This window comes from Pimephales promelas, chromosome 6 (assembly GCF_988280905.1).
Source record: "Pimephales promelas chromosome 6, fPimPro1.hap1.1, whole genome shotgun sequence".
NCBI lineage: Eukaryota > Metazoa > Chordata > Actinopteri > Cypriniformes > Leuciscidae > Pimephales > Pimephales promelas.
Genome location: NC_142774.1, coordinates 18,394,714 through 18,418,378, shown reverse-complemented (window position 1 = coordinate 18,418,378; position 23,665 = coordinate 18,394,714). Strand labels below are relative to the sequence as shown.

The 23,665-nt window shown below is 36.6% G+C and overlaps 2 protein-coding genes across 17 annotated transcripts in view; both read right to left on the bottom strand.

Moving 5' to 3' along the window:
- The window catches only part of rims1b (regulating synaptic membrane exocytosis 1b), a 120,821-nt gene extending 117,750 nt beyond the window's left edge, over positions 1-3,071 (bottom strand). For all 15 annotated transcript variants that reach the window (XM_089132206.1, XM_089132223.1, XM_089132219.1 and 12 more), the window contains exon 1: positions 2,716-3,071. In XM_089132206.1, coding sequence (XP_088988332.1) covers positions 2,716-2,882 — 167 coding nt within the window. In that variant the 5' untranslated portion in view covers positions 2,883-3,071. The remainder of the gene's footprint in view (positions 1-2,715) is intronic.
- Positions 3,072-9,391: 6,320 nt separating this feature from the next.
- cenpk (centromere protein K) lies at positions 9,392-18,985 on the bottom strand. Of its 2 annotated transcripts, XM_039657494.2 has the most exons (10): positions 18,860-18,985; positions 18,483-18,608; positions 17,106-17,150; positions 15,690-15,753; positions 15,511-15,557; positions 15,326-15,408; positions 11,581-11,676; positions 10,878-11,013; positions 10,730-10,783; positions 9,392-9,548 (listed from the first exon to the last, which is right to left on the bottom strand). In XM_039657494.2, exons 1-10 carry the CDS (start codon positions 18,860-18,862, stop codon positions 9,393-9,395), a joined length of 810 nt encoding a protein of 269 aa, XP_039513428.2. In that variant the 5' UTR covers positions 18,863-18,985; the 3' UTR covers position 9,392. The 2 variants fall into 2 exon arrangements, with proteins under 2 accessions (XP_039513428.2, XP_088988329.1); XM_089132203.1 differs by lacking the exon at positions 18,860-18,985.
- Between the last annotated feature and the right edge of the window lie 4,680 nt (positions 18,986-23,665).

Here is a 23,665-nt window from a genome sequence, read left to right as displayed (position 1 = left end):
TTAAAAACTTGTGATTAAGCTTTTGTTTTTTATCTTAACTTTGCATGATTATACATATGTAATATGAGCACACATTAGCATCTGTGTGTGCTCTTGTATATGACAGCAAATATGCAGTAACCTGACCAGGTGCTGCAATCACACACACTTCTCAATGATTAGCTCTGACCTGTTCTCAAGGCTGCCTGAAACCGTATATGAACAGCTTGATTACAGGGTTTTATCTGTCCCAGCTGGCCTGATCTCAGCTAAAACTGAGATAAAACACAGTCAAAATAGATACCAATATAATATCTCAGACAAGGATTTCATCAAATGGCTTACTGGTACTGATTACAACAAACATAAGCCAAACCACTGATACTAACTTTCATCTAGCACATACAAGTTAACCTAACCAATTTAATAGAAGGAAAAATAACACAAAGACTACAGAATGGTCCCTTATTTGCTACCACAGGCACATTTCTCTAAATATCAATGCTGCCCTATACAAAGCAGTAACTGCATTTTTGGTCAAACATTAGTTATTATGATTTTCATCACATTCAAGGCATCCTTTGTTATGTGACAAAACATCTTATTTCAAATGCGTGTTGTTTTGAAGAAAAAATGGTAGTCGTTTGTACAGTAACTGCAAAAAGCCCTAGTTAAAGTCATTTTTCTCAGTTCTGCACTCTGTGTAGTTAGTTACTGCCTTTTTGCTTTGTAGGGCAGAATGGGCACAAAGTGTTTAAGTGGTAAGAATTAAGCCTAAGTGAGAAAATATGTGTGCTCTGTGTCATCTATAAGCGTGTCTGAAATTGACAACTGTCTGAGTAGGAACTATATTTGAAAAATGTTAAAAAGTTAATCTGACATGTTGGCTTTGTCTGTCCAGTGGTGTCCCTTTACTGGAATTTGCCACTTCTCTCCGTTGGCATCATGGTAAAGTGTCACTCAAATGCACATCTGCTATCTAGCCTATCTCAGTGGTATAAGCCATTCAGGTACTTTTTGCCAAATGTTTTTTGAATAATCTGACATGTACTTTGGCATCATGCTTTCTGCATACTACATACAGTAGTAAAAAAGTAGGCATTTTCGATTGCAGAGTGAATTCTATGCATAATATGTCATAAAATATAGTCTCTAAGGGTGACTTATCTATATGAACAGACTATTTGATATTTGTTTATTTGTCCTTAATAATTAGGCCTAAGGCAGGGAAATTGTTTCATAACACACCTTAGTGCACTTTCCATTTAATATACTTCTATTTATATTTAATACATTTTTAATCTGATTTCCATCCACATACTACCGTTGGTTGTTGATAATGCAGTTGCTTATATCATGGAAAAATACTTACAATGTAGGGAAACCCATTTTCAAAAAGCACACATGGTTCATTAAGCATGTAAGATTAAGATTATGGTAAATCTGTAGGCTACGCCTCTTCATTTTCTTTATCTGTCTGCCTTTCCTACACCACTGAGAGTGACATACAGTATCCAAACACGAGGTCATTGCTGTGCAGTTGTAAACAGATAATGAGACAAACGGTGATTTTGAAATATGCTTCTTCTCTCAGCACAGCCCACCACAACTGCCACACATTTCCAGATGTGGCTGTAGAGTCGTGATGTTGTGGCGCCTATGACTCAAGCATCGCATGGTCAAAGCTATTACCATTTCCGTTGCAGATTAGTCGTCATAGGAAAAATTACATAACCTCGCCTCAATTTTCTATCACGTCATTTCCGTCTAAAGAGTAGCCTAACTAAGGGAATAAGCGAAACGCAACTCAGACTCAGTCAGAGCATACTTAAGGCTCTACGTCAGCTTGTTCTCCAAATCATTCATTCCGAGGAGAGGAAGATGATTGTCACATGAGAAGAAATTGTATTTTAGATCTCGAAGCACACGATAATCGCTACAGTCGCCACTTCCAGTAATCTACTATATCTTAAAAATGTAGGAACATTTTAGTTTGTAGTCAAGTCGTCCTCACATGCATCGACTGAGCCAGCGGCGAAATCATCGCGAGCCAATCACGAACCACACCCCGGTTGTAAAGCTGCGAAAGGTTTTATTTCTAGTGGATATCTTTGAGTATATTGCCAATACACACAAAACAGACGTTTTAGCTTCCTGCCGTTTAGGGTATCACATTAGACGTGCTTTTTCTTTCCGTCTTTACAGACCAGCGCGCAAGCCTCATTCCAATAGCCTTTCTCCAAGATAACATTCGCTGTGTATTATAGCCTACCATATAAAATAGTGTTTGGGCGAGGGTGAAGAGCACCTTGTGTTGCCCCCGGAGGTGCATCGGGTGGAGTGGGGTGGCTCGCAGTTGCGAAGTATGATTCATCCTCGCTCTCTGTCACGCCCCGTCTCCCCGAATGCCATGGTGCACCTGTAACTCGCCTGACCTTAAAGCTTATTTCTACTCACACACTGCAACGACTGTTAAAATCAATCTATCCCAAGTTCATCTGTTGCATTACCTCCCGCTTTTATACAGAGGCCATTGCAACCAGACGCTTTTATCCAGGAAACTTAGACCTAACGCTTTTTTAAGCTGCGAAATCGCTTCACACGACTTTCGGGAATCACAATCCCACGTTTACGGGGATGACAGGTGAACGGTCATGAAGCTGAGCCTGATATGAACACTGAAAGTGTCGAAAACGTCTGTGGATGGATGCACAAAGGAAATCGTCCAGCACTTACTTTAGCATGGCTTGTTCCTTCTCCTCTTCTTCCCTTTGCCGAACCATCACTGCCATGATGACTTCCCTTTCCTCCTCAGTGAGGTGACTCAAGTCCGGCATATCAGGCATGGGAGCCGGCACGGTGGGTGGGCGAGGGCCGCTTGTGGGCCCTACCGAGGCGGACATATTTTGCCCTGCTCCCAGGCGTAGGCTATCTATTGGCAGTATCCCGAGCGCTGGAGCCACACCTCACGACATGGTCCACGGATAGAGCAGCGTTCTTTGAGAACAGTGCAAATCTTGCATAGTTTCAGGCAACCACAACTGTGCTTTTGTTTCTCTTCGTGTTTTTCTTTTAACCCACCCCTCCTCTTTTCTCGCTACCCCCACCCCCGCCACTCTCCTCCACCTCCAGTTACGGGAAGCCCATCATCTCTACGCCTGGAGACGACGCAAACAGAGGGACTCCGGCATTAGATAGCAGTTCTGTGATTTCCCCCTTCACTGAACCGGGGGCTCGGTATTGGGCGATGGCAAAGGCGGAGTCCGTCTCTCTCTCTCTCTCTCTCTCTCTCTCTCTCTCTCTCTCTCTCTCGCTCTCTCTCTCTCTCTCTGCTGTCAGAGAGAAGAGAAGAGTCAATGGAAATGCAGACCCGCGGCCGCCTATAGGCTCTATACCATATCTTCAACGCTTAGCCTAGGCTACTCGTTTGTAAAATTGGCAAAATGGCATTTGTATGAAAGTTACATTCCCGTTTCTTTTTTTCATATCGGTGTGCCGTGTTTTTGCTCGACCACGCACCTTCAAAAGGACGTTCGCGCATCTCTGTATTTTTAGGAGTGGCAGTAGTACGGTAATAGATGCACACTCTCGTCATGCAGGCTATTTTTAGAATCGCTCCCGTGGACCACTTAAATACAATCAATTCGACAGTTTTGCCTGACTGATGGATGTCTGAAATGAAATTATCTGCAAAAGTACAATGTGCACATAACATAAATCAAATAGACATCTTAAAAGAAAACTATAGTGTTGGACTATATGGCCTGTATAGCTGTAAAAAAGGATTTTGTTAATGCATGGCAGAGATGAAACCAAAGCAAGGTAACAATCCACAGAGAAAAATACAGCAATAATCCAATATGATTAATTAATTTGACGAATGTTGATGACATAAGTGCAACTGCAGTTTTTTTTTTTTTTCAGAACCCTGGACAGCGACACATGATGCAATGGACAAACTTGTTCCGCTATGAATTCAGTGCACAAAGTTATGATAGCACATTGCTCCAGACTTGAAAAGTTTATTGTGTACGTGTACGTGTGTGATACAAAACACTTTTAGCTACTTAAGTGTATTTCTGCAAATGTTTGTATCTCGCTGATTTCTTATGGTGCAATATGGCCCTTTTTCTTGACTTCCAATGTATGCTAGAACAACTAAATGAGCAAATATTTACATTTATTGCTGTTGATAAAATATTAGACGATGCCTCAATGTACATTCTAGTCTCATTTCCAAATATATTGCAGCATTCACATGAATGCACACTGCGTCTTCGATTGTCCCCTAATTATTTAAAAGTAACCTTATAAATATAGACATAGTATATTTCCCACATGTCAAGATCCAAAAGACTGCCAAAACTTTGTATTGTTCTTCACATGCACTCAGATTTAAAAACAGCAAATTAATGCCTTGGACATCATTGATATAACATGCCATTGACTTTCATATGATGCAATTTTAATAATTGAGAATAAATGGGGCCAAGTCCCTGAAGCAACAGCAGTGCAGAGCAGGAAGAGCAAAATCAGCAGAAATTGAACATACATGAAAAAACAGCTGGTTCAGAAGTACATGTGAAAATGAACTCAAAATGAATGAACACAGAATGAACAAAACATACTTATGTCTAATCCAAGATAAAGAAAGATCCCACTATCTCTGGATAAGATGCCTGTCACTGCATTCGTTGCGCTCCTGGGAAGACATGAATTTCCCAAGCAACCGATGTTCCATAGTTTAAGTGAGAATAACTCAAAATGAAGAATTTTGAGTGCCATGTGTTTTATTTATTGAGTTCCTTCTCAGATGAGACCATGTCTATCCTGGGTTTCCCACATGCTTCCTTGCCACAGCATAATTTTATTCTTGCTGCTAGGCAGTCTGGATTTCATGATCCAGATTTTCACCTCATTTAGGAAAGCAAACACAGAACTGGGAGAGAGCAGCAAGATGGTGACGACATCTATGCGACACACCAAAGCAGTTTGTTCATACCTATGGATCCAACATGGCAGCAGACGTGAAGTCACCATTGACAGTAAAAGAAATGGACACAGCGACCCCAACGGAGAAAAGTGAAGTCAATTAGAAGCACTCACTTCCTGATTGCCAAGCAAGCACACTGCGCAGGCTCAAACTGAGCTTGACGACGTATACGTGACGTGAGCAACCTGTCTCGTAGTTATATGTCTTCTAGTAGCTGTGCCAAGCGGAATCTGAATCATTCCTTGAATGAATCTTGCAGAGCTGGAGATTGTGAGTATTAGCTGTCCATGAGCTAGCAGCAGGAGCAACTTTATGACTCTCTATGGGCTTCACCCTTGACTTTATGCTTCCATGTCCCCCTGATTACGTGCAAGCTTCTAGTTCTGTCTATACGGTAATTAAATTGACACCAAAATGAATGGGAGTCCATGGAATGCTAACAGCAGGTGAAGGCTTGTTAGCCAATGGCGGCCCCCGGGGAGACTTCAGTTTCCGGCTGGTGGGATTACCCCCTTGGAAGTCACACCACTAGCGTGAGTGGCACTTGAGCAGCGCGTCAGTGTAACTACATCGTAGCGTAACTTCGATAACTTCTCAGACTCTTTCAGGGCATTGTGCCGATGACCTTTTGTAAAGATACGTTGATGCATTCATAAAATACAGCATTTTAGTACAAAATTCAAAATGGCCGACACCCCAAATGGTCAATATGGGACAATGGGATATCATTTGACTCTGCATTACCTAACAAGACCACTTTTAAGATTTTTGGACAATCTGTTCAAAAGTTATACGCAAAAATATCAATTTTTCGTATATATCTTTGGACCAGTAAATGGCGGTGCTCTGTAACGCAGCATGTTGCCTCAAGTCATGCTTGTGATGATGTACTAAGTTTGGTCTGAACGCAATAAAGCGTTGCGAAGAGACAGCCTTACGTCTGTTTTTCCAAGCGCTATGTAAAATTTATTTGCGTGGTATTCGAGAACGGTTTGAAGAATAAACTGGAATTCCACAACTGTGTCAGCATAATCTGAAGATGATCTGGTTCAATTTTCGTGAAAATCGGAGCAATCGTCTAGGAAAAAGATTTTACGAAAAGTTAAAAAAAGTAGTTTTTAAAAAAAAAAATCTAAATGGGGAAAGATTTAAAAGACGGAAAATAATGTCATTTGACGCAATCGAATCATATTGACCCAAGGAAGAGCCCTTATGGTTCAAAAGTTATTAGCATAAACATGAGTGAAACTTTGGACAGTTGGTGGTGCTAGAGGTATTGAGTTAGAGACTCCAAACTTGCTATGGTGACTGTCCAGACTGTCGTCCACTTTCCCGCAAGCAGCTCTATAGACCGCCAATGGCTTCACTTCCATACCGAAGAAGAAGAGGAAGACGAAGAAGAAGAACACCAATGATTTCAAGATGTGCCTATACACTTTCAGTGATGAACTAGAACCAGCCTAGATTAAAATACCAAGGCCTGGTTTCACAGCACAGGTCTATGGTCACCAACTCAAAGAGCATGCACAGAGAAGTCCAAATAAAACATGATTTAATGACATATAAATGTAAGTATATCTGAATTTGAATTTGCAAATGTTTATAAATCATTTATTACATATGCATAGCGGCAATAGTTGTTATTTTGGTGCAAAACATGTTTGCCTCAACATTTATATTCTTAAAGGGACAATGTGTACTTTTTATGTATTTTATTATATAAAATAGTTTTTTTTTTTCATAAATGTGTCCTCAATGGTGTACAAATACATCTCTGCCAATTATTTGACTTAACCTCGTAAACAAATATTTTATCTTTATAAACATGGGACGGTAGGTCCATTTCAGTGACGTAACTGAAAGCAGCAGAAGAGGAGGAGCAGAGCAGTGACAGGCGCTTGTCAACGCCCGCCAAGTTTAAAAGGCTGCATTGCAAATCCTCGTCTCCAGAAATCCAAAATAGATCGTAAAAGGAAAACATGACTGGAGATAACAAAAACACAAGTTAATGTCAGGATAGCTTTATGGATAGCTTTTTTTCCAGATGGATAGAGCTAACGCAGGAGAAAGATTTCAAAAGAGATGCTGAAGTCCTGCTTTCTTCTCGACAGGTAAGTCAATTTACAATCTTAATTACAAGCTTTTTTCATTGTTTTGTTGTGTACTTTATTTTATACAGATTAACATTTATAGTTAAAAGTTGATGATGATATCTAACAATGCAAGTACTTCAGAAAATATAATGAATAAAGGCATAACTACTTAATACAATAGTTCATGTTTTTCACAGTCAGTAATTCATACTGTAACATTCGTTTGTTCGTTGTGTCAAGTTGCTGTGTGTTTGAAATAACAAACCTGTTCACCCGAAGGAACACTCGACGAAGTGCTTTTAGAAGACATTATTTCATAGCTTTTTGGTACATAATGGCTACCGTAGATGCAAAGCGCATTTGAAAAAGTGAGGCGCTGGAGAGCACAATTCGTTTGAATGCAAAATACATTTTGACCACTGTATAAATTCCTACACAATGTCCCTTTAAACAGGATATCACTTCAAACAACAGCAGGAGAAAATAATTTTTTTAAAGAAAAAACATGTTTATCAAAATAATGAAATATAGCCTAAACAGTTTGAACCGTGTGTTCCCTTATAGTAATCAAATTGAAACCTGTTGACCGTTCAACCACCAAACCTGTCGATATAAATACTGTTCATTTTCTCACAAAAAACGCTCGTTTCGTGTCTTAGGCCATCAATGTGTACTTCCATTTACGAGTCATTAAATCATGTTTAATTTTGACTTCTCTGTGCATGCTTTTTGGTGGACCCCCTTAACTTCCAGTGTATGACTGATAGACAACAACGGTTTGACTGAAAAATGTCAAAATTGAAAATACTGTGGAAACAAAGACACCTACATCTTGGATGCCCTTGAGGTCAGATCAAACAAATCAAAAATTAATTTCAAAGTGAACTATCCTTTTAAAGCGGAGGAAAACCGAGGAAAACGGGATTATGGCAGAGTCTTCAAAATTTACTGTCCTCCCATCTTTGAAACGAAACTTTCATACGTTTAGATGAAATTTTATATATAGTTGTGTTTATTTAATAAAATTTTTAAAAGAAGCATAGACACAACAAGGGGTGTCTGTTTTGTCTGTTTTTGTGACTAATGTTTCTTTAGTATAACCATGGAGTATAAAATTCAATATAACTTCTCGGTATTGCATTGGACTCTAAGATCGGCGGAAATACCGCCGTGCATGGAGCCCATTGGCAGCGGTTGACGCGTTCGACTGAACCACGACCTGATAGACAGAGTACTCTATAATGGGTATGTTGGCATTGCTTTATTTCATTTTCAAAAACATTTAAGAGAAAACTCCTGTCAATAAGCTTATTTTATTAATTCATATATTTTATAATTTTTGCCCACAAAAAGACAATAGCATAAGGGTAGCACACACAGCAATTAAATAGTCCAATAAACAAACTAGACAGTGCAATAACAACATGACATAACATTTACTGAAACCTGTTTGTTAGAAGTGGTGTATTTTTGAAAGCCAATTTCTGATTTCACACAATTAAAAAAACAAACAAAAAATGTATGTATATACAAAGTAAAACAAAACACCAACACAACTATAGAAGAGAATGTATTCTAAGTGTTGGACTTGACTTGTACTTCCAAAACCAATCAATTGCAATGTGATACCATAATGGCAAATATTTTGCTGATTTCATTCTGAAGTAAAAATAGACATTTACAGTTAACTACAGACATACAAAAAAATCTACTTCTTATATTACATTGTTTAGTGGATACTCCACTTTTTTTGAAAATACGCTCATTTTACAACTCCCCCATAGTTAAACTGTTGAGTTTGACCTTTTTTAAATCTATTCAGCTGATCTCCGGTTCTGGCGGTACCACTTTTAGCATAGCTTAGCATACATCATTGAAGTGCACAAGACCATTAGCATTTCTCCCAAAAAAATTACCAAAGTGTTTAGATATTTTTCCTATCTAAAACTTGACTCTTCTATAGTTACATTGTGCACTAAGACAGACGGAAAATGTAAAGTTGCGATTTTCTAGGCTGATATGACTAGGAACTATACTCTCATTCCTGCGTAATAATCAGGAAACTTCACTGTCGTACCATGAGTGCAGAAGAGTCAAGTTTTAAATAGGAAAAATATCGAAACACTTTGGTAATTTTTTTGGGAGAAATGCTAATGGTCTGGTGCTCTTCAATGATGTGTGCTAAGCTATGCTAAAAGTGGTACGCCCAGAATCGGAGATCAGCTGAATGGATTCAAAAAAAGGTAAAACTCAACAGTTTAACTCTGGGGGAGTTGTAAAATGAGCGTATTTCCAAAAAAAAAAAAAGTGGAGTATCCTTTTAAGATTTAAAAAAACATTTCCAGACGGATTTTATTGCAATCTTCCGGGTGTCGTATTGCAATACCATTGCGAAGAAGCATCTCTGTGTACGGGGGCCAGAAAGTGTCATCAGTAGTCACATAAGGGTCATGTGGAGTTTCTAATGTTTTATTGGTCAATCTCTGTAATGAATAAATGTGTACGATTAAATGTGTTGATAAAAGAGGGTTAGAAAATTAAAAGGTGCAGTGTAAAAGTGATTCCTGACAAACACTGTTGAAAGTGGATGGGACAGAACAGCACAACAAACGTGTAGCCAATCAGAAGTAGGGGGCGTTTACACTCATGATGAGGGAAGAGAGAGGGAGTGAGCAAGAGGAAGATTTGAAGAAAGACGGTTGAAAGAGAGATAGCTGAGAGACGCAAAAGAGAAAAGCTCAGAGGAATATTAGGACCCGTGTTAAAGGGATAGTTCACCCAAAAATGAAAATTCTTTCATCATTTACTCACCCTCAAGTTGTTCCAAACCTCTATGCGTTTATTGTTCTGCTGAATACAAAGGAAGATATTTGGAAGAATGTTTTAATCAAACAGATCTCATTCCCCACTGACTTCCATAGTAGGAAAAAGTACATACTATGGTAATCAATGGGGAATGAGATCTGTTTGATTAAAACATTCTTCCAAATATCTTCCTTTGTGTTCAGCAGAGCAAATAAACACATAGAGGTTTGAAACAACTTGAGGGTGAGTAAATGATGATAGAATTTTCATTTTTGGGTGAACTATCCCTTTAATATTAGAAAAGCTTTCCAGCACTGGAAAGACCCAAGTGGGAAGGCCTGAAAACAGACGCAGAGTTTGTTGTTTCTGCTCCATATGTGAGTAACATTGGTTTATGTTTCACAGAACCAAGATATGTTGTTGTAATGTAATGTTAGCTATAGTAATGATAGTTTTTTCATATTTTGTCTGGAGCTGCTATCCTGCTGGCGAATAACAACCAACTCCTACTTGTACTCTAGTGTTCTGTATGTTGATTTTTTTTGTTCTTTCATTTGTCATCTTTGCTTTATTTTTCCATGCAGCATAATTTTACTTTACTCCAGCTATGATAAAGAGACATCAACTCTTGCATGGTGTGCTTGTGTATTTTGGGGGCAGAGCAATGAATGGAGGGGTGTGTTTGTTTGGGTTGATTTCAAATATCAACAGTGTTTCTCAGAAATCACTTACTGTATCTTTAAGCATGCGGTGTTAATTTCCATTCTATTAAATCAATAAATTCCAATCTTAAAAGATTGCAAACATAATGTGAAGATATAAAAAGAAATGTTTTATTGTGATGGGTCTCCGAACATACCTCGATAATCTCACTCAGTGAAATCAGGTTAATCTCTGCATCATATGCAGCAGCCTGAAAAATCCAAATCCAATATTTATACGCAAAAGCCAAAAAATACAAATCCAATATTCTCTGATCTGATTGAGAGTGTAAAGATGCCACCTACTCTTTTTTTCTTTGTGCCGTTTCCTACGGGATCAGGAAGTGGGAAATGCTCAGCTAACATGTCGCTCAGCATTTCCATCAGACTGCTTTGATAGTCCTTTAGATTGTTAATTTTTCTCTTCATATCCTGCAAAACACTGGAAAAAAGGTGGAAAAAATAGGATTGGATTATTAATGTAAGACACATTTTCATTAATTTTAAAAACACAAAGAGTGTGAGTATATATATGAGTATATTATATATGAAGAGTTCAGATGCAAAAGCCTCCAAGTGCCATTTTCTTCTAGAATGATCATTTTTATCAAGCTTGTATATTTAAGTTCAGTGATTTCACTTAAATGGCAATAATTACCTATTAATTGTTATTTAAGTAATACTGAACTTAAATATACAAGTTTGATAAAAATCATCATTAAAGAAGAAAATTTCAAATAGCATTTAGAGGCTTTTGCATCTGAACTCTTCATATATATATATATATATATATATAATCTTCTATAAACAAGTACTAATAGTTCTCACATGCAATTTTAACCAAATGAATGAACATGGCTAAAAAGAATTGCCCTTTCTTTTTTACAGATAAAATAGAAACTCAAAGGTTTGGAATGGCATGAGGGTGAGTTTATTTTTATTCTTGGGTAAATATCCCTTTGAGCAGATGTAAAAATGTTATTTTTAATCCCAGCATTATACTAAGAACCTGTGCTCTGATTTCTCATTTTCATGTCGTAATCTGGTGATTTTCTCAGACACTGCATCCAATGCTTCTTTCTTTTCAGCTTGCCATGTCTGCTCCCTGAAAAACATTTTTAAACAGTTGATACATGTTGTATATTGTTCATGAATGTATTTTTCAGTCCTACTTACAAGTTAATTTATTAGAATAGTAATCTTGAACAAAGTTATTACTGATAACAAAACTTAAACCATGAAAAAAAAAAAAAAAACATTAAAAAATATATATATAAAAACCGTGGTACTAAAACTCCCCAAGTCAATGGGTTTTGATAATGGGATTTTGGTTTAATGGCTGAAATAAGGTCTGAGGTGAACAAGCTCAAGACACTTTCACTTTCATTCTGACATAAAATGCATCAGTATTACTCCAAAACCTGTTTGTTTGTTTTTTTGCTAACAAGTGGCTAAATGAGACTACAGAGGCTGTCGGGGAGATTAAATGTCACGCCGAATAGGTAAGCCCAGTCCTTTTATAGCCTCTTATAAACTATTCTAACTCAAATGTTCTGGTAAAATGTTTTCAGACAAAAGTAGAGTTGTGTCAGAAGCTTAGAAGGCCAGTGACTGTGGTGTAGTTCATTTATAGCCTACCTTTAGCTTTTTATTTCTGGCAACTGCATTTAGGCTTCATAATTGATAAAAGTTGTGTTCATCAGTGAAAATGATCTTGATGGACAAAACATGCAAGTATCACAATCCTTTGTTGATCACAACTTGTTTCTTTATAATCCAAAAACCTACGTAAAAATCCTATTGGGTTTTTGTCGAGGGAACCAGTTTGATGCTATCTGCTGGTTGGCCTACAAAGTGACATCATAGGCTGCGTTTACACTTAGTATTAACATGCGATCACCGTGATCCAATCAATCAGATCATTAGCCAGTCATTCAGGACATGGCGCGTTTGCATATGTTCACATTAAGTAGTCTCTGTAATATATCTGGATTTCTGTTTCCTGCATAATATTTAAATTGGGTATGTAACACCGGATTAAAGGGTTAGTTCACCCAAAAATGAAAATTAAGTCATTAATTACTCACCCCCATGCTGTTCCAACCCCGTAAGACCTTCGTTCATCTTCGGAACACAAATAAAGATATTTTTGATTGAATCTGAGACCTGGATCAGTCCTACATAGAGTGCCTAAGGGACTGGCTCTTGACGGCCCATAAAGTCATTAAAGAAAATGTTTAAATGTTCCATGTGCCTACAGCGGCTCAATTATAAGTTTATCAAGCGACGAGAATACTTTTTGTGCGAAAAAAACAAAAATAACGACTTTATTCCACTATTCCATTACTTCCTTATGGGCGCATGCGCGAGAACTGAGACGAGGACGTTCTCATTCGTCTACTTCTTGTTACCGGCTGCTCACCGCTTAGGAGTTTTACCGCCACCTACCGTATAAGATGATGTGCTGATATAGCTGGAAGCGCAAAACTTTCTGTTTACAAGCAGAGGAAGATGCGCGCTGTACATACGCTTTTCAATTTGCGTATTTTCCGCACTATAAGGTGCACATATAAGCCTTTAATCTTCTCAAAAAACGTCAGTGTTCCTTATAATCCGGAGCGCCTTATATATGGATCATCATTTTATACGGTAGGTGGCGGTAAAACTCCTAAGCGGTGAGCAGCCGGTAACAAGAAGTAGACGAATGAGAACGTCCTCGTCTCAGTTCTCGCGCATGCGCTAATAAGGAAGTAATGGAATAGTGGAATTAAGTCGTTATTTATGTTTTTTTCGCACAAAAAAGTATTCTCGTCGCTTGATAAACTTATAATTGAGCCGCTGTAGGCACATGGAATATTTAAACCTTTTCTTTAATGACTTTATGGGCCGTCAAGAGCCAGTCCCTTAGGCAGTCTATGTAGGACTGATCCAGCTCTCAGATTCAATCAAAAATATCTTTATTTGTGTTCCGAAGATGAACGAAGGTCTTACGGGGCTGGAACAGCATGGGGGTGAGTAATTAATGACTTAATTTTCATTTTTGGGTGAACTAACCCTTTAAGAGAAACGATGATACAAATTAATCAATGTCCCAATTGCTTTCACTCACTCACTTTTCTATGCAATCTCCAGGTTTAGATCAAATTAAGTTTTTTGAACAAAGGAAAACTTCCAGAGTTGATCTTACAAAAATAACTGGGTCGGTCATGTTAAACAAGTCACATCATTGATCATCTGGGTTTAAGGTTATAGCGTGCAATGTCTATATTGACAGAAATGGGAGATTGATAAACATGCAACATTTAAAAACATTTAAAAAATCAGATTCCGATTATTCCTCTGGCAAAGCAGTGTGCAGCTCTTCATTAAGATCTCATGACTGACTATGATTGTACAGGCGATTGCTTCATTCAGATAATGTTGCACAATTAAAATGAAAAATGACACACGTAGTGGCCTTTAAAAAGATTGACTGTTGAACTGTTTTAAAGACTGACGTTTATTCTAAGGTTCAAATAAGTGTAATTTCTTATCTAAACTGCGTCTGGCCATTATTTTCTGACAGCCACGTGGGGAGACTGGGTTTATATGACGTCCACATGTGAATGAAGACATGATGGCTGGATTGCGTTAACATTACACATTAACATTGTTATTCCACCATACATTATTTGTACATACATGCGTGTTACTTAAAACACTTAAAAAAGCGCAACGTTTTATTTTGTGTCACCATACTTGGTCGAGTTACACTACTCGTGTAACTGTATTTAAATAGTGAAAACATGGAGGTGTTTGGTCACTTCTCTGTTTGGATCCTAATGAATGAACTGGGCTAAGTTAAGTGCTAACAAAGTTTCGCCGCAAGACAGAGCGATTTAGTACATGCACTGAGACGAGAGAGGTATGCATCAACTTGTCTTAGTTAAAGGGATAGTTCACTTTGAAATTCATTTTTGATATGTTTTAGCTTATCTCAAGGGCATCCAAGATGTAGGTGTCTTTGTTTCCACAGTATTTTCAATTTTGATATTTTTAGGTCAAACCGTTCTTGTCTGTCAGTCATATAATGCAGGTATGGGGGTCCACATCAAAGAGCATGCACAGAGAAGTCAAAATTAAACATGATTTAATGACTCGTAAATGTAAGTACACATTGATGGCCTAAGACACGAAACAAGCGGTTTGTGTGATAAAACGAACAGTATTTATATAGTTTTTACCTCTTGTAACCACAGCCACGTCCAAGTGATCTGAGGGCGCAGGCGCTTTAGTCTGCACAAGCGCCAGAAGTGAGCTCTTGTGCGTATATGTCACTCATTGTTTACAGAGATTTCGAAAGTGTTACATTTCACTGTGAGATCTAAACATATTTAGATATAGAGTAAATCGTAATGGAAGGCGATTTCGATATATATCAACAACAGACAACGATGAATTTGTTTCGCAACCACACGAGAAAATCACGTCCAGTGCTATAATTCCGATATAAATACTGTTCGTTTTCTCACACAAATATCAAATAGTAATTAAATCATGTTTAATTTGGACTTCTCTGTGCATGTTCTTTGAGGTGGTGACCATAGACCTGCATTATATGACAAGAACGGTTTGGCCTAAAAATATGCAGAAACAAAGACACCTACATCTTGGATGCCCTTGAGGTAAGCTAAAACATACAAAAATTTTATTTTAAAGTGAACTATCACTTTAAAAAGGATGATAGGGGCTCTTTAACAAAAACTGTGTCGCACCTTTTCAAAATCTTTTTCTGGGCATCCAACTTTGATTGTGAGTACGACAGGACCATTTTAAGTTGACTGTTGAGTCTTTGCAACTGTGAGGAGAAATAGTGTAAAAAGAAAGTTGTAACTGCATTTATATTTTTTTTGGTACACTCACTGTCTATTAATTGTTATTAAAGTAATACGTAACATACCTCTTCTTTTCCAACAGCTACTAAGACTTCAGGATTTGTTACCAGCACTAAAAGATAATAATAATAATAATAATGTCTTCACATAAACTGTGCAATTAAAAGTGTGGTTACCATATTGCATTTAGTAGCCTGTTATATATAATTTAATACAGTACATAAAACAATAGGTAACAGCTTACATTTTGGTTCCATTTCCTGCCACTGCTCAAGCTCAGTTGTGATTGCAAGAAGGCGATTCACTGCCTGCCCACAAAAAAAGGAGTTAATAAACTATATTTTTGCAAACACAACCAAATATCACATTTAAAAAGCATTTAAGTATTGCAAAGAACATTCTATTATCTATTGAATCCCACAATAATATTTAAAATATCACTAAGCTTAATAAAATCTGTCCCAAACCCTAACCTCTAAATTTTAACTTGTGAAAAAAAATATTGAAATCATTTTAGCAATGTTTTCCTTGTTGTTTTCAAAAAATAACTTTATTTTTTAACAAAAAAAGTAAAAACAATTTTTTTTACATTTTCTTTATTAAATAATGAAACTTGTTTTCCGCAAATTCATGTCATTATCGAAACAGTGTATGTTTTAGTCCGTTGTCTGAAACTGATTTTAATCACACCCCAACATTTTTGATCAGGAAAAATTTCTGTCCCTCTTTCTCATAATAGATAGGTCCCATCATTTTGAGTTAATGTGTTATGCGCGTACAACTGAACTGTTCAGAACTGTGCTAGTTAACCATGTGCTGATGAGTATCTTAGTTTGATCTAGCCCCCAAAGTATCTAAAATTGGCACTACTGAAACAGTCACGCTCGACACTTCATCATTGTTTTGGTAGTGGCAATAGAGAACACATTAACCTTTATAAATTTTAGTAGTTATGCAAATCATTAGTATTTTAGTATGTTTTAGTTTGAAAGTTAAAATTCTGTAATGTGAGTTGGTCAATACCAAAACATTAGTCCCTAACGAAAATGTGCAGTCACGACCGAAACATAAGATGTTTTGTCAAAAATAAAGTAGGCCTACATGATTTATCAACTAAGATGATATTATAGTGTTTGGTTCAACGTATATCCAAAACTAATGCAATGCAGCCTGTATCATGTATGCATATGTCCAATGTATATCCACACTTAACTTTGAAATCAGTATGATAAACTTTAAGCCTTTAACAAAGAACGATTGGATTCAAAATACAACAAATTTCATAAATTACACTTAAAATAATGTTAAGATTGTAATTGATTTACCTGTTAAAACTTAAAACAGCAAAAACTATATTAACAAGGTAGATGTGAACAAAATCTTAATAGGGCAATATAAGCTTTCTTATTAAACTAATTATTGTTATGTTTCGGTAGTTTCAAATTTGGTGAGAGGAAAAGTATTAAAAGTATTAAAAAAAATGTGTACTTTGGATATTATACAATTCGCTGTATACAACACTTGTTGGGAAAGACAGATTTTTTTTGCAAGATGTTTCAAACTCTGATATTGAAATAATTATGTAGAATGCCCTAAAAGTAAATTTATATGCACACAACTGATTTCTAAAATAAAAAGTACCAAAAGGAGAAAGACAAACCTCATCATCAGCTTCTGTGTCAGCCAAAATGATCTCATTTTGAAGCTGAAAGATATAAATGCTTGTGCTGTTAACTAGACAGTTGCATCCCAGCTGAATTTCTGCAGCTGCTGTCTACATAGCCTAATTCACAAAAGGCTAAACAAAAGGGTGCAAAAAATCTGACATGTAACTTGTAACTTTTTTTTCTACATTCAGTGATACAAAAACGTACACCACCAGGTCTGTGCGCCTTGTGATAATATAGTAGGTATGTGGACATTTCAAAAAATAGCGGCCGCCATTGTGTTCCAAATCTCTGTGCCGGATTTTCCCGAATCACTCTGAGCGGGTCTCCTAAAATGCGCTGTTTTCATTGACTTGCTGTGGGAATCCTTGATTATTTTTAGCCAATCACATCATTAGCGTTTTCGACTGCACATTTGTTTTCAATTTTTTCTAGTCAGGCTGCATTTTCCTCCTGAAAGGCGATTTCAAACAATACGGAAGAATTCAACTGTCAAGAAATTATTTTTACCCACTTTGGACACTTTCCAGAGGAAGGTAGACATGAAGAACATATGTTTGTGGTGTGCTGTACAAAATTTTGTGGCCATTTAAACTCCCCCTCTTTTTTTTTTTGACTACTGCCACTGAACGTTACCTGCAGAAAAGCTGTCAAAATGCAGCGCGTCGTGTAGGCTACACTCAACATTTGTGTGGTCTCCTCCACTTTCTTTCCTCCACCAGCATTAGTATTGTTAACTCTATATTCTTACACAACTGGAAATAGCATGAATCAACCAAAATCCATCTTTTAAATTAAGGATATATAATTTTCCTTGAATTGTTGTTAATTCAATTATTTGTATTTTCAACAACTGCTCGTCAGAAAAATACTATAAAAGATAGGCCAAATCAGTCTTTACGTGTGTTAAAATCAAGTATTGATCCAAATAACTACATGAAACCCACGTTAGATCCAAATAACTATATAAAACCCATCTCCACAGAAAATTTCATTAAGATATCTTGAATATTGAGAAAGTTATGAACATTTTTGTGAAAAAACAACTTGTTTTCGGTCACACTAAATTCTATTGTTTTCACCTTAGAAATGAGACAAAGGCGCTGATTACTGAACTATAAAATGTTGTAACTTTCTTCATACTTGACATATTTACCTTTTTTTTTTTCTTTTTGTAAAGGGGGTACCCAGGTCTTTCCACATATGCTATCCATTTGTCTATTTGTTGAGTTTTAATTTTTTGTCCACATACCTAAATATAGGCTGTAAAAAAAGCTTGTTTCATAAAAGAGTTGTGTGAGTGTGTGTATCAACTTAACTGACCACCAATCTAAGAAAAAACAATCCCATAGCAAATGAACTTAAGTTACCTTCTGTAGCAGTCCAAACTGCTGCTCACAGTCCTCTAACAACACTGCTTTTGCAGCCATACATCCTACGTCATATGAAGACGGAGATGACTGCTCCATTTCTGTTTGCTTTGATGGTGCTGGGCTCTACAGATGTGATAAAAGTCAAACAAGCAAGAAGCACCAAACATAAGAGCAGAAAAGAGAAACGCAGATCATACGCAAAACTCTAGCCAGAAACATTCAAACATGTTTTTAACCCAAAACTGATTGTTAGCCGCGCAGGCTAACGGTTTCAAATAACTAGGCGAAACAGTTCTGTAAAGTGAAAAGCTTCCGTATATTTTGTGGCGATATCATGTGGTAAATCCAAATTGCGCAATCATGCTGGAACTCACCATGTATCGTTTTTCTTTTAAGCAAATTCTACAGACCCAAGTTTAGCAACACTAAACAAAACCCCAAAACAAAAATACCGCCAGTAACAACGTCATGACGTCACCGCTGGCGTCATACGCCGTGCGTGGACGTTCAATGATTTTGCTACTGCGCTCCTTATGCGCATATACTGAAAATGTTGTATATTTCATTTTCATTAATACATAGGTTTAATCACACCCATTTGTCTGTATATTGCATATGACTTAAAGGAATAGTTGCAATGAATGTAAAACGTGGACCTACGTGAAGCAATTAGCCAACGAACGAGTCATAAAGAACTATATAGGTATATAATAGGCTACTTTTTTAAACGACACAAAATTCCTTTTAAAAATATAAAAAAAAAATCTGCGGAATTGAGGTAAATGCGCAAACAAGATCTTAACATATCCAGATGTACTGCAAAATGTCAAGCAAGCACACAAGACTGCAATACAACATGTTCTCCACATGAGGGCAGCAGAATATCAGAACTTGAGCGAGAAATAATTGCCCGATACGCTCGGCATTAGCCTACATTCTACCAGAGAAAGTCTAAAATTCTACAAAATGGCGAGGGAAAATAGATGAGCCATTCCATCGAATGGGTAAGATTTCTGTGACCAGGACGTATTTATAAATATGCATGAATATAATTATATCTAATACATTTTATTATTAAGAAAAGTGTCCTGAACATTTATTTTCCGGCAAATGTTAAATTTAAAACATTAATAAAAACTAGGCTACTGAGAATACTGGAAATAATTTGTTACATGTTCCTATCTAACCCTTTCTTAAAAGGGTTAATTATTCAGGGTTACCTATAGCCTATGTAAAATGTATATTTCTATATTTTTTTATTTTTATTTTTTTGTTTTGTATTGTTGTGTGACTTAACAATTGTTGTGTTTTTTAATTTATTTTATTATTTTTTCATAAGAAATCCATAATATGTTAGGCTATATATAAAATAGGCTTATATAGGCCTACACATTGTTTTCACTCAATCCTGTAACCCTTACAAATCGCCCCTCTAAAAAACTTGGAACAAGCCATATTTTCATCTGGATGTTGCATAATCTGTCTCTTGTGCAGCCTGCAGGCTATGTGAAAACCAAAGTAAGTCCTCTCGTTTTGATTTCTGTTGATGAAATTCTAACTTTGACTGAGAAGGTCATAACGTAAATTTTAACTATTAACTATAACTATTTGCTTAAAAAAATCAAACCTGTTACTTTCAGTTCTTGTTACTCATATGAAAAATAACAGGACTGAGTTAAAGTAACAGGGGGGAGTCCTCTGTTTTGTTGATTTAATAATTAGTTGATGTAATAATATTCACCTGATTTTTTTAGTTTTATAGTTACAATTAAATTGTAGACATAGTTTTACAATGTGAATACCATACTTCCAGGGAGCCAGTCAACAACGAAGTGATTTCAACTTTTAGTTTTGGTCTTTCTTACCTATATCTGTAGAAGATAGAGAGAACCCATGGTGCCAGAAACACCCATGGCAGTCTGCAAGGGAAGGACCAAGACTTCCCCCCTTTTTTCTACCTTCCCTCTTTCTCTTACCTTCCCTCTCCATTTCTCTCTCTTCTATTCTCTCTCTCTCTCTCTCTCTCTCTCTCTCTCTCTCTCTCTCTCTCTCTCTCACACACACACACACACACACACACACACACACACACACACACACACGTGGACACACATTCCACAGTGTTCATTCTATTTTTTTCTTCTTTTTCTAAAAAAAAAAACACTGTTCTTATCCGTTTTATCAGGTCCATCATTTATACACAGAGGTACACAGAGGGCAATGGCCATTCTGGCTAACACCACTCACCCACTACACTCAGAGTTCTGCCTCCTACCATCAGGAAGGAGGTATACCGAAAATGTGCCAGATCCAATAGATATTTGAAATCATTTGTACCATTAGCTGTTGGGTTTCTCAACAAACTATAGGACATGTTATTTATGTTTTATTTTTTTATTTGTTTTTATCTATTTATTATCTCATGTTTTTATCTGTTTTTGGGTAAATGTGTATGTGTTGGCTATACCTGTTGTGAACTAAATTGCCCCTTGGGGACATTAAAGATATTTCAACTTCAACTTTCAACTTATAGGCTACAACTGTTTAATAAAAGTAAATTGTATATCGGCTATATATATATATATAAAAACTTTTTGACTTACAGTAAAATGGCTTGGTGTTTTTTATTACAGTAAAATACGCCTTGCTTCTAGTGATTTAAAAAAAAAAGATGTCTCAAATATAAATTATTTGAACATATAGGCTATACCAACAATTTCTTTAAAATAAATACTTTCTTGAGGGGAAAACAAAGTAGGCCTAGGCTAATTGTTACTAAAATTATCTTAAATTAATTTCAAAGTTTTAAAATCTTCACGGCTACTGACATTTTTTAAGACATCTGCTTTAAACTTTACAATGCTCAAGATAACTTTCGTTAACTCTATAGCCTAAGTAAATGCACGTCACCAGTAATTAGCCTGCTATAGAGCCTGACAGCGATGCGATAGAAATATATAAAACACAGCGACCGCAAAAACTGAAGTTCAAAGACAATATTCTAAAGATGGTTGCATGATCGCTTATTGTTTCTCTACGCACAAGCTATAGCCTGGTGTCTCGCTATATGTGTGATAGGATAGCATAGCATTTTATTATACGGCATTATAGCCTATGCATATGCGGACTATTGGAAATAAAATAAAAATAAGACGATGAATACATTTTTCTTAATTTTGCTAAATAACAGCCTGATCTTTAATTAGACCATCATAGTTTTATACCTCCATCGATTCATAATAATAATAATAATTAGATTATAATCAGATCTATAAAGTCTAAACCATTTTTATAACACAATAGCCTAAATATAACATGCATTTGAAATGTAGCAAAAGTATCCCACATGAAGGCGGGGTGGGTGGACAGGTCAGATTGTGACCATATGACCACAATAACAGCTACATTCTCTTGGACTTACTCTTAATCTTCCACTTTACAAAACAAGAGGTAGGATAAGCATTTGAAGAGTTCAGATGCAAAAGCCTCTAAGTGCCATTTGAAATTTTCTTCTAAAATTATCATTTTTATCAAGCTTGTATATTTAAGTTCAGTAATTTCACTTAAACGGCAAGGAAGATTACCTATTAATTGTCATTTAAGTGAAATTACTGAACTTAAATACACAAGCTTGATAAAAATGGTCATTCTAGAACAAAATTTCAAATGGCACTTAGAGGCTTTTGCATCTGAACTCTTCATTTATTACTAAGCAGTCGTTGGCCTGCTGTTGTTCCTTTTACACATGACACACCTGCTAGTGACAACAAACTCAATGTGTCTTGTTTTTAAAGCTCACATGCACGCTCTTTAGCACATTATCCAGATTTTTTTCTTCTCGTTATTAATCTCCTCAAAGTCAAATAGGCTCAAGGTAAGGAGGCAAGAGAATTCAGCTTTATAAACAAAAGACCCCCTTTTAGCAAAGCTGTCATGAGGGTCTTGTTTTGAAAGCTTAACGAGTCCCTTCCTTAACATGAAAAACTCCAACAAAATGAGGACGTTTTCTTTAACTAAAAAGTCCCCCCACACAAGTCTAACAAATCATTTGAAATCCCCAAAAGGGGGACGAAAGTCAGTGCCTCACAAAAAAGAGAGAGAGTTTCATTGTAATTCATTGACTTGTTCAAAACGCCAAGCTAAAGAGGCGAGAAGAAAAGAGCGGACATTCATGGGTACAGATGCTTTCTCGAGGAGAGACTCCAATGTATGGCCTTTGTTCGCGCTGCGTTAAACTGTTTAAAAGAGGGGTTAACGCAATCCATCAAATTGTCTGAAATTGTGTGAAAATTTCAGAAACCATATGGCCTCTAAACGTTCGCGTCTTTTTTATGTGGCTGGACACACTTGTTTCAGTATGGTGAGCCGCAGGAGTCCAGCCATGCGCCATTGTCGCTTGTCACATCAGGGTGGATGGCTCATTTGTCCTCAGCTTTCATGCTTTACGCTGGAAATTACAGCTTCATCCGTGAACAAAAAGGATTATATAGCCCTGGAGAAACTGGACCAAAACTTGGTGTTTTTGTGTCTTTCTTCTCCTTTTTTTTTTCTCCCCAGCGCCCCAGATTTGTGTTTCTCACATAAATTTCGCCCAGAATGGAAAAACACACGTTGTTGGGTCAAAAGCCAAGTCACGCTATTGGAGGCTGAAAGAGAGAGAGGAGCAAGGCAAGGGCTCTCTGTTTCTTCTGCAGGGAGCAAAAACAATAGCGTTAAAGGGCCAAGAATGTTTTTATTCCTTTTTATTCTCCAGGAATGAAATCAAGGCAGTTAGCACTTGAGTACGAAAAAAAGTACGATGCTCTTGGTCGTCGTGCACAATATAATTTCTGTCAATAAAAAAAAAAACATCTGAAAAATATTTCTCAGGTTTTTTTTATTAAAAATTTCACAGCATTCCAAATATAATTGAGCAATAAACTGCACTATAAGCCATAAAATTCAGACTTTTATTTTTGTAGGCTACTAGCCTACTATTAAGTGATTCTACTTAATACCCTACATTAACAATTAGCTTAATGCAAAGGAAAATTACTATATATTTTTATCTTATTTTTATTTATATATATTTATTTATTTATTTAGGCTATATATCAACGTTTTGTAAGAATATGACGATTGCTTACAGACAATACAGACTCGGCAACAGATTTACAGACTCGGCAACAACATCATTATAA